This window comes from Aethalodelphis obliquidens, unplaced genomic scaffold, assembly GCF_003676395.1.
Source record: "Aethalodelphis obliquidens isolate GAN/ISIS:26980383/991018 unplaced genomic scaffold, ASM367639v1 scaffold58, whole genome shotgun sequence".
NCBI lineage: Eukaryota > Metazoa > Chordata > Mammalia > Artiodactyla > Delphinidae > Aethalodelphis > Aethalodelphis obliquidens.
The window spans coordinates 11,406,106-11,424,265 of NW_020838002.1; the positions used below are offsets into that span (position 1 = coordinate 11,406,106).

Genomic DNA, 18,160 nt, shown 5'->3' on the forward strand with positions numbered 1-18,160 from the left:
ATAATATTTGTATCATTTGTGTAAATAAAAAGGTAATAAGCAGTCAATTTTGTCACAGCCTAAATTTTTGATGTGCTCCTTTAAAATATCTGTGAAACTGACAAGTTTTGCTTTGTTATTTTATAAAGGAAATCACCACAGCAAACTAAACTTACTGATGAATTGTAAACGTTTCCACTAGAAATGTAACCTGGGTGAAAGGGTTAAAAAGAAATAAAAATGGGTGGGTTTACATGTTCAAAAACACAGGGGCTTTTTGGGCAAATAAATTAGTTGCAGACACTGGAAGATTGCTTATCAGGAGGTACATTAAGCATATGACTTCATGGGTAGCTTTTCAGTCCACTTTTTTAAAGTTTTAAATTAATTAATTAATTAATTTTTGGCTGCGTTGGGTCTTCGTTGCTGTGTGGGCTTTCTCTAGTTGCGGTGAGCGGGGGCTACTCTTCGAAGCGGTGCGCGGGCTTCTCACTGCGGTGGCTTCTCTTGTTGTGGAGCACGGGCTCTAGGCATGTGGGCTTCAGTAGTTGTGGCATGCGGGCTCAGTAGTTGTGGCTCACAGACTCAGTAGTTGTGGTGCACGGGCTTAGTTGCTTTGCGGCATGTGGGATCTTCCTGGACCAGGGCTCGAACCCACGTTCCCTGCATTGGCAGGCGGATTCTTAACCACTGTGCCACCAGGGAAGCCCTGTATTTTTAATGAGAGTAGAAAAAAATATATTCTCCTAAAATGAACAAAGTTGGCATCTCTCCCTGGAAAGCCTTAAAGGTAAGACAGGAATGAAAGCAAGCACACAACAATGCCAACAACCATCTGGGATTCTGTTCGTAAACTACTGCAAAAGCAGGGCTAAGATGTGCTGCTTACATTTTGGTGGCACCATGGTGTTTCCCAGGAATAACATACATATCGTACGATCACTAATACCAGAGTATATAAAGAACCCTGATATTAAACCATGCTCTTTACTCCAAACTTGCCTTGGCCCAAGAGTTGATAAAAGCATTGCTAGGAGTAAATGCCAAATTAACAAACCAGAAGTTCCTCTGGGGTTTATTTTTGTACTCATAGTACCTAATACAGGCACTGAGGAAGAAAGTTATTACATCCTAAAGGCTTGAATGAAACACAAGGAAACATTTCTAGAACCTAAGAGCTGTAAAAGATTGAGTATTTCTGGGCTTCCCTGGTGGCGCAGTGGTTGAGAGTCCGCCTGCCGATGCAGAGGACACGGGTTCGTGCCCCGGTCCGGAAAGATCCCACATGCCGCGGAGCGGCTGGGCCCGTGAGCCATGGCCGCTGAGCCTGCGCATCTGGAGCCTGTGCTCCGCAACGGGAGAGGCCACAGCAGTGAGGGGCCCGCGGACCGCAAAAAAAATAAAAAAGAAAAGAAAAGAAAAAAAAGATTGAATATTTCTACAGATATTTAAGCAGTACACTTTCTATTTTAACTTTCACACATACACCTTACCTTTCCTGTAATTTCCCCCCACCTCCCCACGCCCTCCCCATTGCTCGGAGAAAAGGGTTAGAACAAGTGATTGTGGAAAGATGTTCCAAATTTGATTGTCCAATACAGAGAGGTAGAATGTGGTACTGTTTCCAGGAAGAACTCCTCAGTAGAGGATAAAAACTTCACAGCATGCGTGGGTAAGCTTTGAAGGACATCATTTGACCTATGGATTATCTAAATCCTACACATCAGGTTTCCAGTAGGATTCAGCCACAAATATGACTTTACATATATGGCTCTCAAATTATCATTCTACATTCCCTTCTACTCTATTTAAGCCCTTCTATCAGAGATAGGAACCACACAGGCACACAAAGCCCTCTCACTTCTACTCATTAAATTACAGCCAATTTTGAAAATCTTGAGATGTAAAAGACTGGCTGCTGCCTTTCGCACAGTCCACAGATTGCTGCACTGCCAACAGCTCAAGTCTTGTTTTGAGCGTTAAAATAACCGAAAGTGGTCACAGGAGTCTAACTTGGCTTGAAGGCTTCCAGTGAAAGGGAATGCACTATCTTCAAAGGAAACTGCATTATTAGAAAATAATTTTTCTAAATTATCAGTTATTTTATTATCTAATAACTGAACCACATTTTTCTTTCTTGTAATTTCCAGAGCTACAAAACGAAACAAAAACAACCACACAGTAAAATAAAAGAATGTTTGGGATGCTACTGAAAGAACCATAAAAGTCTCTTATTAAAAATTGAAATAATTTATCCATTTAAGGAAACAAAAACTTACCTAAAGATTTACTCTCTGCTGTCTGTTCAAGTTCTCTGAAAGCACTATATTTATCACCAGGCTCTATGATGAAAAGACAGAAGCCCAATTAAGGTTAGGAACCTTAAGATCACAGCTCAAGGACATTCACCATAAAAGGTCACCACTAAAAACAAAAATTTACATTCACAGGTTCATGAATTTATGAACTGTTTTTACCTCTAAACGGAACAGTATTTTCAGAGGACTTGTCAGCTGCAATTCCTTTGAACACAGCATATTTATCCACTGAAGCTGATCCTTTAGTTCCAGGAAGTGGCATCAACAAAGAAGGGGCACTAAAAGGGAAAAAGAAATATTTCTTAATGACTAGAACATTGTCTCCTTACCTCGTCATCAAGGAAGAACTTAGAGTTAAAATGGCACACAGATAACCTAGTTAAAACTCATGGCTCCCTGCTTTAAAAGTTAGAAACTATATAGGTACACCACAAATGACAAAAAACAACATCCTTTTCCTTGAAAAAACATATATTGAAACAACACTCAAGCAATAATTCTTTTCTTGATTATGTGAAGAGGAGTCAGATCCACACTGACCATCTATCTAATCATCTTTAAGCCATAAGAACCACCGGAATGGCATTAGAAATAGATTATTATAGAATGATGACTTCCTGTAATTTTAAATTTAGGTCCATAAAACTGTGAAAGTGAACTGCTCAAGTACGTATACCCAATATTTTAAAGTAAATTATGTTAACCTTAATATATTCTCTAAAATGGGTTCAGAATGCAGAGGTGGAATAGTTAAGATAAAAATCTATTTATGAAATGCTGTTCAAGCCAAGATGTAAATTGTCCTTCTTTTGATCACACTGCATTGCTTAGTGGCAGAAGTTCCCACATCTGATAAGCAGCAGTAGAGTTAATATAATTTGCATTTTTACGAGGATCACATCAGCAGTTCCAGAAGCTATCTTTGCAGCAAAACAACAATCACTTCAAAATTAGATAAAGATACTTTTGCCTGTGGACACATTTCCCTGCTGGATGGAAAAATAGTGTAATGAGTAGTATCTGTGTGGGTAATTCTTGGGCGGCTTAAACACAGACTATAAAAGCACTGCCTTTTTTTCCCCCCTTATCAGACCCAGGCAGCTCCCTGGAAGAACCACCTTTACATATGAATGACTACATTCCACTACTAGTTTGTGTCATTCAATACCATACACACAAGTTATATAAATGGATTTCTATTGAGTTCTTTGCCCTGGAGCAAAAATTTTCTACAGTCATTTAAATCTTCTTATCAGTGGCCTACAAGCAAGGTAAAAACCCTGCTCTTGCACATGCATGCTAATGGGCGTCTGCAGTGCCTGGAGGACTTAGTGCTATCAAATATTATCATTTCACACCAATACCAAACAGCTGCTACATATTTGATCTGGACAAATAGGTCACTGTTTATACAGTATAGGTGGATTTCTAAAAGTTCCATAAGTAATTAAACTACAACACACTGAACAGAATGTTACACAGGAATAAAGGTAATTAATGTCTTAGGAAAAAACCACAAAGTTGAATGATCTATTTGTTTTTTCATGATCGCCAAAGTTAGCTATGGCCCTTTAAAGTCCATGGTAAAATCTTCCACTAAATATGACATTTATTTGAATATTATTAATTTAAAAATGATTTTCAGAATTGGAAAAAAACCAGAGGATCTTCAGAGTAATGTAGTACTGCTGAGTGAAGTCAACAAAATAAAATTCCATTCAAAAAACGCTATGACTCAGACTGTAATTTTATGCATATTACAAAGGAAGAATTCATTCCAGTTCTTTCCTTAAAGTTTTTATTAAAAAAAACTGTAATCACCATCAAAGTGTTTATGCCAGTTATATAAAGTAGTTATCTGTTCCAAACATGCAAATGGTTATTTCTACTGTTTAATACTAACGAAAGGTACTCAGTGAGAGAGGCATACTGTTTTAAAATTTAAGAACCTGCATTCTATTGAAAGATGAGACTTTAGAGAATTTGGCCACAAAAAAGTGCTTTGCTTTTTCTCTAGTGTATCATTTGTGTTTTACAGTTACTTCACGTGGCTGTGGTAGGTGACTTTACTTAGTTGCTCAACCTGCTAAATACATCCATTTAAAAAGCAAAGAAAATAAACCAACTCAAAACTCCTACGCCTTAATCCTTTTTGAACTATTCTATCGTCAGCGCCCCATGACCGCTTTATTATACGAGGCTCCCCAGTGCCTGGCACACGGTAAGTATTTTCCAAATGGATAAATGAATGATGTTGCTCCCTTCCAGATGCCCTTTCATGCCAACTCAAGTGCTATTCCTCCTTTGACTTTGACATCCAGTTCAACACCGAGTCCAACCAACTTCTCAGATACATACTTTTCAGTATCTGTAACTCTAAACCCAGGGTAACTCCCATAACCTCACAACAGGATTACCATGGAAGCTGCACTTATCCCATACCTAGTAGCAAAAATCACTTTCACCATGCCACTTATTTCTAAAATGCTTTACAGATTATGCCACAAATCATAAGGCATCCCATAACTGGTGCCTGCCCTTAACTAGTGTCATTTTTTCAGACTAACAATACTCTTGGCTCCAGCCTATTTTAACACCTTACTTGCCTTTTCATCTTCTCAAAAAAATAATGTCCATTTTTGCTTAAAAATACTGCTCAAAGTGGTCCTACCTATTTATATCATGATTTAACAAACAGCCTTTTAAAATAACTCACAATATGGAATATAGATCATCATAAACTAGGGAATTCATTATACATGAACACACAAACTCACCACTGAAGGAGCAATTCTAAGAGAGTTTTATTAGATAATATAAATACCCAGATAAAACTAACAATCTTTAGAGCAGAAACTGTGCTTTTTGCTTCTGTATTTCTAGTCCCTACCCCAGTGTCAGGCACACAGGAGATGCTATGTAAATGTTTCTGAATGAATAAAGAAACAATGAGTGTGGATTCTTAGACATGAACAAAATGTTTTCATGCAAGAAAAGCACAGAAGTAGTCAAGCCAGAACTGAAGAAGAAAAATCTGCAAAGTATGCCTGTATATGAAAGTAAACTACTGGGTGGAGATAATGCCACACAAAATTGCTAATACCCCATATATCTCAGGTCTGGCCACCATCTTAAAACTTTCTATGCCCAAATTTTAATTTCATCTGCTGAAAGTTTTCTCCCTGAGGAATGAGCCATCAATTTGTTAAATCTGGTTTGTAACCTTTATACGACAATATATTCATCCAACAAACCTTTATTAATTACATATTACAGGCTAAGTACTACATACAGAGACATGAAATACTGTCTTCAGGTACTTACAGCCTAGTGAGGGGAACAGTCAGGTAAACCAGTAATGGCAATTACGGCACAGATGTTCACAGGCTACCATGGCAGTAGAGAAGAAGCAGCCCTTAACTCATCTTAGAGGTGGGGACTGATGGAGTGGAGTTAGTAAATACTTCCTATAATGAACCGATTTTCGACATGGAACTAGAATTAACTATAGAGAGAATTTCAGATTGAAGAAAACAGAATGGAAAAGGCCAGAAGCTTGAAAGAGCATGGTCAGTTTGGCGGTTTACGTGTGGCTGGAGGTAAGTTGTGGAGAAATGGCAACAGTCAAGAGGGTTGGCAGGAGCCAGATCACACACGGCCTTTTCCCATGCCAAGCAGAGCTGACAGAGTTGATGGCAGTAAAGGAGAGAGAAAGGAGACAAAAACAGCATGTTTCTGATTAGGTGACTGGATATGGTGATCTAACAAATTCTTATTTAGCTTTGAGCAGGAAAACAATGAATCATTTTATGGAGGTAATTTAAGATGACTTGGGTCATTCAGATATGTTCTAGATAGCAGTAGAACATATCAATTTGTGCAGAGGAAGAGACCTGAGAAAGAACTGTTACGTGTCTATCAGGTTAATGCGTGTGTGCGCCGGTACAGCGGGCTTGGAACTCCCAGTACTTTACAGTCACACCCCTCGTATGTCTCTTCTATGTGTCATTTACAAGTGTTTGATGTAATCTTAAAATCAGGAGAATAAGTCTTTCCCTAATTTCTAATTCTCTATAATGCCTATCCCTTAGTTCTTCTTACAGTGTCTGCAGGAAGTGTTGACTAAGAAATAAACAATTGGTTAAAATAGAAAAGATGAATGAAACTGCACAAATAGGAACATAAGAGAAATAGAATATGTACCCTGACAAAAACAAGTTCCAAAAGCAACCAAAAACATTCACACTGCTTACTCAAAGCCTCATGTGCTCTACTCAGTGGAAGAAGTATCTACTAAGTACTTTTTAAAAATGATGGGGCTTCCCTGGTGGTGCAGTGGCTGAGAGTCCAACTGCCGATGCAGGGGACACGAGTTCGTGCCCCAGTCCGGGAAGATCCCACATGCCGCGGAGCAGCTGGGACCGTGAGCCATGGCCGCTGAGCCTGCGCATCCGGAGCCTGTGCTCCGCAACAGGAGAGGCCACACAGTGAGAGGCCCGCATACGGCAAAAAAAAAAAAAGATGGAGATAGGAGCTTCAAGATGGTGGAAGAGTAAGACGTGGAGAACACCTTCCTCCCCACAGATACATCAGAAATACATCTACACGTGGAACAACCCCTACAGAACACCTACTGAACACTGGCAGAAGACCTCAGCCCTCCCAAAAGGCAAGAAACTCCCCCACGTACCTGCGTAGGGCAAAAGAAAAAAGAAAAAAGAGACAAAATATGGACAGGACCTGCACCAGTGGGAGGGAGCTGTGAAGGAGGAAAGGTTTCCACATACTAGGAAGCCCCTTCACTGGTGGAGACGGGCAGTGGCGGAGGGGGGAAGCTTCGGAGCCACGGAGGAGAGTGCAGCTAGAGGGGTGCGGAGGGCAAAGTGGAGACATTCCTGCACAGAGGATCAGTGCCGACCAGCACTCACCAGCCTGAGAAGCTTGTCTGCTCACCTGCCGGGGCGGGCGGGGGCTGGGAGCTGAGGCTCTGGCTTCGGAGGTCAGATCGCAGGGAGAGGTCTGGGGTTGACTGCGTGAACACAGCCTGGAGGGACTAGTGGCCACAGCTAGCAGGGAGGGAGTCCGGGAAACGGTCTGGAGCTGTCGAAGAGGCAAGAGGCTTTCTTGCCTCTGTTTCGCAGTGCGCGAGGAGAGGGGATTCAGAACGCTGCTTAAAGGAGCTCCAGAGATGGGCGCGAGCCGCGGCTATTAGCGCGGACCCCAGAGACGGGCATGAGATGCTAAGGCTGCTGCTGCGGCCACCAAGAAGCCTGTGTACGAGCACAGGTCACTATCCACACCTCCCCTCCTGGGAGCCTGTGTAGCCCGCCACTGCCAGGGTCCTGTGATCCAGGGACAACTTCTCCAGGAGAACACACAGCGTGCCTCAGGCTGGTGCAACGTCACGCCGGCCTCTGCCGCTGCAGGCTCGCCCCGCATCTGTACCCCTCCCTCCTGCTGGCCTGAGTGAGCCAGAGCCCCCGAATCAGCTGCTCCTTTAACCCCGTCCTGTCTGAGCGAAGAACAGACACCCTCAGGTGACCTACACGCAGAGGCGGGGCCAAATCCAAAGCTGAGCCCTGGGAGCTGTGCAAACAAAAGAAAGGGAAATATCTCCCAAGAGCCTCAGAAGCAGCGGATTAAATCTCCAGAGTCAACTTGATGTACCCGGCATCTGTGGAATACATGAATAGACAAGGAATCATCCCGAATTGAGGAGGTGGACTTTGGGAGCAAGGATATATATATATATTTTTTTCCCTTTTTCTCTTTTTGTGAGTGTGTGTGTGTATGCTTCTGTGTGTGATTTTGTCTGTATAGCTCTGCTTTTACCATTTGTCCTAGGGTTCTGTCTGTACATTTTCTTTTTGTTTTAGTATACTTTTCAGCGCTTGTTAACACTGGTGGATTTGTTTTTTCGTTTGGTTGTTCTTTCTTTCTTTTTCATTACTTAAAAAAATTTGTTTTAATAATTATTTTTTGTTTTTTATTTTAATAACTTTATTTTATCTTTTTCTTTCTTTCTTTCTTCCTTTTATTCTGAGCCGTGTGGATGAAAGGCTCTTGGTGCTGCAGCCAGGAGTCAGTGCTGTGCCTCAGAGGTGGGAGAGCCAACTTCAGGACACTGGTCCACAAGAGACCTCCCAGCTCCACGTAATATCAAATGGCGAAAACCTCCCAGAGATTTCCATCTCAACGGCAAGACCCAGCTCCACTCAACAACCAGCAAGCTACAGTGCTGGACACCCTATGCCACACAACTAGCAAGACAGGAACACAACCCCATCCATTAGCAGAGAGGCGCCTAAAATCATAATAAGGTCACAGACACCCCAAAACACACCACCAGACATGGACCTGCCCACCAGAAAGACAAGATCCAGCCTCATCCACCAGAACACAGGCACTAGTCCCCTACACCAGGAAGCCTATACAACCCACTGAAACAACCTTAGCCACTGGGGGCAGACACCAAAAACAATGGGAACTACGAACCTGCAGCCTGTGAAAAGGAGACCCCAAACACAGTAAGATAAGCAAAATGAGAAGACAGAAAAACACACAGCAGATGAAGGAGCAAGGTAAAAACCCACCAGACCTAACAAATGAAGAGGAAATAGGCAGTCTACCTGAAAAAGAATTCAGAATAATGATAGTAAAGATGATTCAAAATCTTGGAAATAGAATGGAGAAAATACAAGAAACATTTAACAAGGACCTAGAAGAACTAAAGAGCAAACAAACAATCATGAACAACACAATAAATTAAATTAAAAATTCTCTAGACAGGATCAATAGCAGTATAACTGAGGCAGAAGAATGGTTAAGTGACCTGGAAGATAAAAGAGTAGAAATAACTACTGCAGAGCAGAATAAAGAAAAAAGAACGAGAAGAATTGAGGATAGTCTCAGAGATGTCTGGGACAATATTAAATGCACCAACATGTTAATTATAGGGGTCCCAGAAGAAGAAGAGAAAAAGAAAGGGACCGAGAAAATATGTGAAGAGATTATACTTGAAAACTTCCCTAATATGCGAAAGGAAATAGTTAATCAAGTCCAGGAAGCACAGAGAGTCCCATACAGCATAAATCCAAGGAGAAACATGCCAAGACACATATTAATCAAACTATCAAAAATTAAATACAAAGAAAAAATATTAAAAGCAGCAAGGGAAAAACAACAAATAACATACAAGGGAATCCCCATAAGGTTAACAGCTGATCTTTCAGCAGAAACTCTGCAAGCCAGAAGGGAGTGGCAGGACATATTTAAAGTGATGAAAGGGAAAAAACTACAACCAAGATTACTCTACCCAGCAAGGATCTCATTCAGATTCGACAGAGAAATTAAAACTTTTACAGACAAGCAAAAGCTAAGAGAATTCAGAACCAGCAAACCAGCTTTACAACAAATGCTAAAGGAACTTCTCTAGGCAGGAAACACAAGATAAGGAAAAGACCTACAATAACAAACCCAAAACAATTAAGAAAATGGTAATAGGAACATACGTATCGATAATTACCTTAAATGTGAATGGATTAAATGCTCCAACCAAAAGATATAGACTGGCAGAATGGATACAAAAACAAGACCCATATATATGCTGTCTACAAGAGATCCACTTCAGACCTAGGGACACATACAGACTGAAAGTGAGGGGATGGAAAAAGATATTCCATGAAAATGGAAATCAAAAGAAAGATGGAGTAGCAATTCTCATATCAGACAAAATAGACTTTAAAACAAAGACTATTACAAGAGACAAAGAAGGACACTACATAATGATCAAGGGATCAATCCAAGAAGAAGACAGAACAATTGTAAATATTTATGCACCCAACATAGGAGCACCTCAATACATAAGGCAAATACTAACAGCCATAAAAGGGGAAACTGACAGTAACACAATCAAAGTAGGGGACTTTAACACCCCACTTTCACCAATGGACAGATCATCCAAAATGAAAATAAATAAGGAAACACAGCTTTAAATGATACATTAAACAACATGGACTTAATTGATATTTATAGGACATTCCATCCAAAAACAACAGAATACACTTTTTTCTCAAGTGCTCATGGAACATTCTCTAGGATAGATCATATCTTGGGTCACAAATCAAGCCTTGGTAAATTTAAGAAAATTGAAATCGTATCAAGTATCTTTTCTGACCACGCTATGAGACTAGATATCAATTACAGGAAAAAATCTGTAAACAATACAAACACATGGAGGCTAAACAATACACTACTTAATAACCAAGAGATCACTGAAGAAATCAAAGAAGAAATCAAAAAATACCTAGAAACAAACGAAAATGAAAACACGACAACCCAAAACCTATGGGATGCAGCAAAAGAACTTCTAAGAGGGAAGTTTACAGCAATACAATCCTACCTTAAGAAACAAGAAACACCTCAAATAAACAACCTAACCTTACAGCTAAAGCAATCAGAGAAAGAAGAACAAAAAACCCCCAAAGTTAGCAGAAGAAAAGAAATCATAAAGATCAGATCAGAAATAAATAAAAAAGAAACGAAGGAAACGATAGCAAAGATCAATAAAACTAAAAGCTGGTTCTTTGAGAAGATAAACAAAATTGATAAACCATTAGCCACACTCATCAAGAAAAAAAGGGAGAAGACTCAAATCAATAGAATTAGAAATGAAAAAGGAGAAGTAACAACTGACACTGCAGAAATACAAAGGATCATGAGAGATTACTATAAGCAACTATATGCCAATAAAATGGACAACCTGGAAGAAATGGACAAATTCTTAGAAATGCACAACCTTCCCAGACTGAACCAGGAATAAATAGAAAATATGCACAGACCAATCACAAGCACTGAAACTGTAACTGTGATTAAAAATCTTCCAACAAACAAAAGCCCGACCAGATGGCTTCACAGGCGAATTTTATCAAACACTTAGAGAAGAGCTAACACCTATCCTTCTCAAACTCTTCCAAAATATAGCAGAGGGAGGAACACTCCCAAACTCATTCTGTGAGGCCACCATCACCCTGATACCAAAACCAGACAAAGATGTCACAAAAAAAGAAAACTACAGGCCAATATCACTGATGAACATAGATGCAAAAATCCTCAACAAAATACTAGCAAACAGAATCCAACAGCACATTAAAAGGATCATACACCATGATCATGTGGGGTTTATCCCAGGAATGCAAGGATTCTTCAGTATACGCAAATCAATCAATGTGATACACCATATTAACAAATTGAAGGAGAAAAACCATATGATCATCTCAATCAATGCAGAGAAAGGTTTCGACAAAATTCAACGACTTATGATAAAAACCCTGCAGAAAGTAGGCATAGAGGGAACTTTCCTCAACATAACAAAAGCCATATATGAGAAACCCACAGCCAACATCGTCCTCAATGGTGAAAAACTGAAACCATTTCCACTAAGATCAGGAAAAGACAAGGTTGCCCACTCTCACCACTCTTATTCAACATAGTTTTGGAAGTTTTAGCCACAGCAATCAGAGAAGAAAAAGAAATAAAAGGAATCCAAATAGGAAAAGAAGAAGTAAAGCTGTCACTGTTTGCAGATGACATGATACATAGAGAATCCTAAAGATGCTACCAGAAAACTACTAGAGCTAATCAATGAATTTGGTAAAGTAGCAGGATACAAAATTAATGCACAGAAATCTCTTGCATTCCTATACACTAATGATGAAAAAATCTGAAAGTGAAATTAAGAAAACATCCCCATTTACCACTGAAACCAAAAGAATAAAATACCTAGGAATAAACCTACCTAAGGAGACAAAAGACTTGTATGCAGAAAATTATAAGACACTTCTGAAAGAAATTAAAGATGATACAAACAGATGGAGAGATATACCATGTTCTTGGATTGGAAGAATCAACATTGTGAAAATGACTCTACTACCCAAAGCAATCTACAGATTGAATGCAATCCCTATCAAACTACCACTGGCATTTTTCACAGAACTAGAACAAAAAATTTCACAATTTGTATGGAAACACAAAAGACCCCGAAGAGCCAAAGCAATCTTGAGAAAGAAAAACAGAGCTGGAGGAATCAGGCCCCTGGACTTCAGACTATACTACAAAGCTACAGTAATCAAGACAGTGTGGTACTGGCACAAAAACAGAAATATAAATCAATGGAACAGGATAGAAAGCCCAGAGATAAACCCATGCACATATGGTCACCTTATCTTTGATAAAGGAGGCAAGAATATACAATGGAGAAAAGACAGCCTCTTCAATAAGTGGTGCTGGGAAAACTGGACAGCTACAAGTAAAACAGTGAAATTAGAACAGTCCCTAACACCATACACAAAAATAAACTCAAAATGGATTAAAGACCTAAATGTAAGGCCAGAAACTATCAAACTCTTAGAGGAAAACATAGGCAGAACACTCTATGACATAAATCACAGCAAGATCCTTTTTGACCCAGCTCCTACAGAAATGGAAATAAAAACAAAAATAAACAAATGGAACTTAATGGAACTTAAAAGCTTTTTCACAGCAAAGGAAACCATAAACAAGATGAAAAGACAACCCTCAGAATGAGAGAATATTTGCAAATGAAGCAACTGACAAAGGATTAATCTCCAAAATTTACAAGTAGCTCATGCAGCTCAATATCAAAACAACAAACACCCCAATCCAAAAATGGGCAGAAGACCTAAATAGACATTTCTCCAAAGAAGATATACAGATTGCCAACAAACACATGAAAGGATGCCCAACATCATTAATCATTAGAGAAATGCAAATCAAAACTACAATGCGATATCATCTCATACTAGTCAGAATGGCCATCATCAAAAAATCTACAAGCAATAAATGCTGTAGAGGGTGTGGAGAAAAGGGAACCCTCATACACTGTTGGTAGGAATGTAAATTGATACAGCCACTATGGAGAACAGTATGGAGGTTCCTTAAAAAACTAAAAATAGAACTACCATACGACCCAGCAATCCCACTACTGGGCATATACCCTGAGAAAACCATAATTCAAAAAGAGTCATGGGGGCTTCCCTGGTGGCACAGTGGTTGAGAGTCCGCCTGCCGATGCAGGGGACACAGGTTTGTGCCCCAGTCCGGGAAGATCCCACATGCTGCGGAGCGGCTGGGCCTGTGAGCCATGGCCGCTGAGCCTGCGCGTCCGGAGCCTGTGCTCCGCAACAGCAGAGGCCACAACAGCGAGAGGCCCGCGTACAGCAAAAAAAAGAGTCATGTACCACAATGTTCATTGCAGCTCTATTTATAATAGCCAGGACATGGAAGCAACCTAAGTGTCCATCGACAGATGAATGGATAAAGAAGCTGTGGCACATATATATAATGGAATATTACTCAGCCATAAAAAGAAACAAAATTTAGTTATTTGTAGTGAGGTGGATGGACCTAGAGTCTGTCATACAGAGTAAAGTAAGTCAGAAAGAGAAAAACAAATACCGTATGCTAACACATATATATGGAATCTGAAAAAAAAAAAAAAGGTCATGAAGAACCTAGGGGCAAGGTGGGAATAAAGACGCAGACCTACTAGAGAATGGACTTGAGGACACGGTGAGGGGGAAGGGTAAGCTGGGACAACGTGAGAAAGTGGTAGTATATATATGGACATATATACACTACCAAATGTAAAATAGACAGCCAGTGGGAAGCAGTCGCATAGCACAGGGAGATCAGCTCGGTGCTTTGTGACCAGCCAGAAGGATGGGATAGAGAGGGTGGGAGGAAGGGAGACGCAAGAGGGAAGAGATATGGGGACGTATGTATATGTATAACTGATTCACTTTGTTATAAAGCAGAAACTAACACACTATTGTAAAGCAATTATACTCCAATAAAAATGTTAAAAAAAAATAATGGAAAGGTGTTGACAACATACTGAATCACTTACTGTACCTAAAAGTTAAAACATTAGAAAACTGTTTATGCAACTGTCTATGCAAACAAACAAACAGAAACCTGAAGGCCTAAAAGCCACTGATCTCAAACAGAAGAGCAACATGGATAAATAATCATATTTAGATTTCTAAATGATGATTTCTGTGGAAAAGCAATAGTATGTTATATTGCAAAATGTCAAATTATGTGCCCCTGCCTAAAAAGCTTTTCAGCAGTTGAATACCTGGATCTAATATAAGAACATGAAGTCATGCGTGGCACAGGTGCACTCAGCTGTAATAAATCAGGTTTAGCACAAGCAAAAAGAAATATTGTTAAGCAGGTGTGTACTGGGAGGAAATGGTAGAAGCTGAAGTTTAAGGTGGACAAAGGGGAAGGAAGTTTGAAGAGTGAAAGTAGGAATACACTAGGAATAACCAAGAAAGCATGAGAGTAAGGAGTCTTAATTCTCTTATTTATACTTAGGCTTCTCATTGTGGATGGCCTCTTTCTCAATTATTAAATACAGTGTTAACTATATTCAACTCTTTTCTACCTGTTTCCGTGCTGAGAATTTGATTTTGAAGAAGCAGGCAACTCTTGGAAATCACTGAATGAGTCATCAAGGGATCCTGACTTGGAAGCATCTTGAAAATCCTGGAAGTCATCTTCTTCTGGTTTGACAACCTAGGTTTACAGAGGACGTTGAAATAGAAAACGTCTTATGATAAAAAGGTAAAGAACAAATCTTCAACTGTCAACCTCAAAGACTATTTTTTTTTTCAAAAACTACTTTTTAACTCTTCCCATTTAAGTACAAACACCTAATTTTAGAAGAACACCCTTTAGACAAAAACATCAACTCAAGTGCTTAAGGCAGGAATGCTGCCTAATATTTTAAAATGCTCTGTTGTACAAACGGTAAAAGAGTGGTTTAAACAGTTAATTTATATAATTTTTAAATAGCTGAATCACATTTAATGGATTACTGAGAAACTGCCATCTTTATAAAACATTTTAATCATGTCTGTAAATTACAGAAGTGATACAAGTTTGTTTTAACTCATCACATACATGTATAAGGAAATCGTGAACACGTACTCCTAATCCCATGCTTAGGAAGTGAGCACTGTTAACAGTTCATTTGTTTTATAGAAAAACGAGCTTACATTATATTGTTCTGCACTTAAAAAAAATGTAATTACAGAACATGGACATATTTTCATGCAGTACATGTACATCTACTGGCATTCATTTTAATAATCTAATAGTTTACCACTGTAGAGATAAACCAAAGTTTATTTAACCTTTCTTCTTCTGATGGATATGCAGCTATTCCTAATTTTTTACTCTAACAAACAATGCTACAACAAATATCCTTGTATATTTTTGCTAATTTGAGTTACTAAGTTCTGTGAGACTCCTAATCGAGTGACTGCTGGGTCAGAAGACATGAACATTTAGAATTTTGATAGCTATTGCCAAATGTGCCTTCCAAAAAGGCTGTACCAAAAAGCCCTTTTCCCTACATTTTTACTGACACTGAATATATGTTTAAAACGTTTTTTGCTAATCTGAGAAGTGAAAAATAAACTGAAGCATCTTAATTTCAGGTTTAGCAGCTTCCTCAAAAGACATAGCCTAAGGATATAATTAGCTTTATTAAGCTTGATGTTTAAGACATATATGATAAAGAACTATAAACTTTTAGCCAAAATTCAAGTATCTTAAGGCTTAAGAAATTTTTTTTTAAATAATGAAAAATTAAATGTTGTATTGTTTTAATACTGCTTAATTTTCACCTCCAGTGTCCATCATAATCCAGCACCTTTTCTGCATTCATGGAAAAAAAAAAGTTGCCTGGATTCATTTTCCAGGGATAACTCAGAATATGCACAGCCTCTCCATTTTGCATAGCCTCTCCATTTACCTGATTTGCAGGGTAAGTTGACATGAAGCCACTGGGAGTCTGGGCTGCAGCTCCCCCGACTGGTCCAACAAGATTAATGCCCATGACTGGCTGTCCGAGGGTGAGGGGCATGGAGCCTGCAGGGCCTGAAGGCATCCCAGTTGGCTGACTCACAGCAGTAGGCAAAGTCATAGGAAAGCCACTTAAAGTTGGAACAGGAGCCGCTGGAAACTGATTTAAAGCATCGGGACTCATGGCAGGAACACCCCTCTACATAGAACAGGAGGAAAATGGAAACACTTTAGGAAATTGCAAACCACATACAACCCAAATCTGGCAAAGAGAGACCTAACTGTAAAATCTGCAGCCCTGGTATGTTTCCACTCTGACTCTCCCAAAACTCAGGAATTTGACACAAGAAAATAAGTTATGAGGTTAATGTGAATCTAATATTTAGCAAAGAAATGGCCAACACATACCAATTCTGACATTTTCACTCTGACAAGTTTGGTTAATTCGCTACAATCAAATCATTTACAATGATTTTGTAATATGAGAAAAACTGCTGCCAGACCGAGTATACTTTATCTGTATCTAAGGAATTTTAGACAAGGACTTCAAAGGACAGAGAGTAATTTCATCTATTACTAACTAACTTTCAAGTTCAGAAGGGTTACAGTTAGGTCAGAGAATGTTAATATATTCAAGTCTTTAAACAAAGGAATATTTTGCTAGTATGCACATCATATAAAATGCACATTTTTGAAGAACTGTATCCTGAAAATAATCTAAATTTTAAAGTCCAAGGAGTTCTGCAAGGTTGTAGTAAAAAGGATTCATATTCTCTCAGTTTATATTGGAAAGTAATTTGACCTAACCTTAGAAACAATGTCTACCTGTGTTACTGCTATCATGGCGAGAACAGTATAAAGTTCTTCTTTAGTAAGTTTGCCAGGTGTGGTTCGATTAGCTAAGGCCCATATTTGTCCAAGAGTTTCCCTGGGAAGTCCGGATGACATCAGGATGGGATAAAGTTTAGCAGTATCTATTCCAGTCGGAGTCATTGTGGTTTCTAAAATTTTCTTATATGCATCTATTAAAGGAAAGACCAGATTACAAATGTAAACATATTACAAGTGATTCATCTTTTTTGTTGTCATTGCCGCTTATACAAGAATAAACTTAAGTCAAACTGCTTTAAGAGAACTGAAGCCACATCAAGGGTTTAAACTGCTGTAAAGATATTCAAGTGGAAATATCCAGCAGACAATTAGGGTCTGGAGCTTAGAAGAGAGGTTGGAGTTTGGCCCTACAGACAAAGATTTGGGGTTAAAGGTAAGAGAAAGTCTTATAATTCATTAGTAGATAGGAACAACAATAAGATGGAGGTGGTATAAGCAGATGTTTTGGACTTTAAAAAAGAAGTTGTAGACTAATGATGGTGGGACTAATTTGAAAATAGCAGTGGGAAGCAAGAATTATACCAATATCACCTTTCTCTTGTCCCAGTGAATTAGAGGCTATTAGAGGAAACATCATTGGGTAAGGTGCTTTGGGAACACAGCCTTCAGAGAAAGACAGGGTTTCAGTTAGATGGCGGAAAGTGTCTGAAAAAAGGAAGGGACCGTTGGGGAGTTTTTCACTATAAAATGGCCTTTCCAAAGGACAAAGTAGGAAAGGCTGTTAGGTAGGGATAGGGTTGCCACATAAAATACAGGACGCCAATTATTGCATGGGGTATACTTATACTAAACAACTATTTGCTGTTTCTCTGAAATTCAGATTTAACTGGATGTTCTGTATACTTATTTGCTAAATCTGGCAAGCCTAGTTAGGAGTTTGGGGGATGAAAGTAGGGCTAAGGCAGACAGAGAAAAATGCTTAAAGCAAAAATTTTACATCTAGCATTTAGATATGGATTACAGGTTAGTAGGCTGACCATAAGAACACATATTTTGGCTAGGAAATTATGTGTACGTGTATGTTTGGAGGGAGAAGGGAGAAAGAAATACAAGCTGGCAGAAAAGGGACAGAATCCCAA

The 18,160-nt window shown here is 39.2% G+C and overlaps 1 protein-coding gene across 18 annotated transcripts in view; it reads right to left on the minus strand.

The window, feature by feature from the left end:
* Positions 1–18,160, minus strand: part of SYNRG (synergin gamma) — a 92,534-nt gene that overhangs the window by 37,762 nt on the left and 36,612 nt on the right. For all 18 annotated transcript variants that reach the window (XM_027087365.1, XM_027087382.1, XM_027087370.1 and 15 more), the window contains 5 exons: positions 17,016–17,212; positions 16,141–16,389; positions 14,767–14,897; positions 2,457–2,575; positions 2,259–2,321 (listed from right to left, as the gene is read on the minus strand). In XM_027087365.1, coding sequence (XP_026943166.1) covers positions 2,259–2,321; positions 2,457–2,575; positions 14,767–14,897; positions 16,141–16,389; positions 17,016–17,212 — 759 coding nt within the window. The remainder of the gene's footprint in view (positions 1–2,258; positions 2,322–2,456; positions 2,576–14,766; positions 14,898–16,140; positions 16,390–17,015; positions 17,213–18,160) is intronic.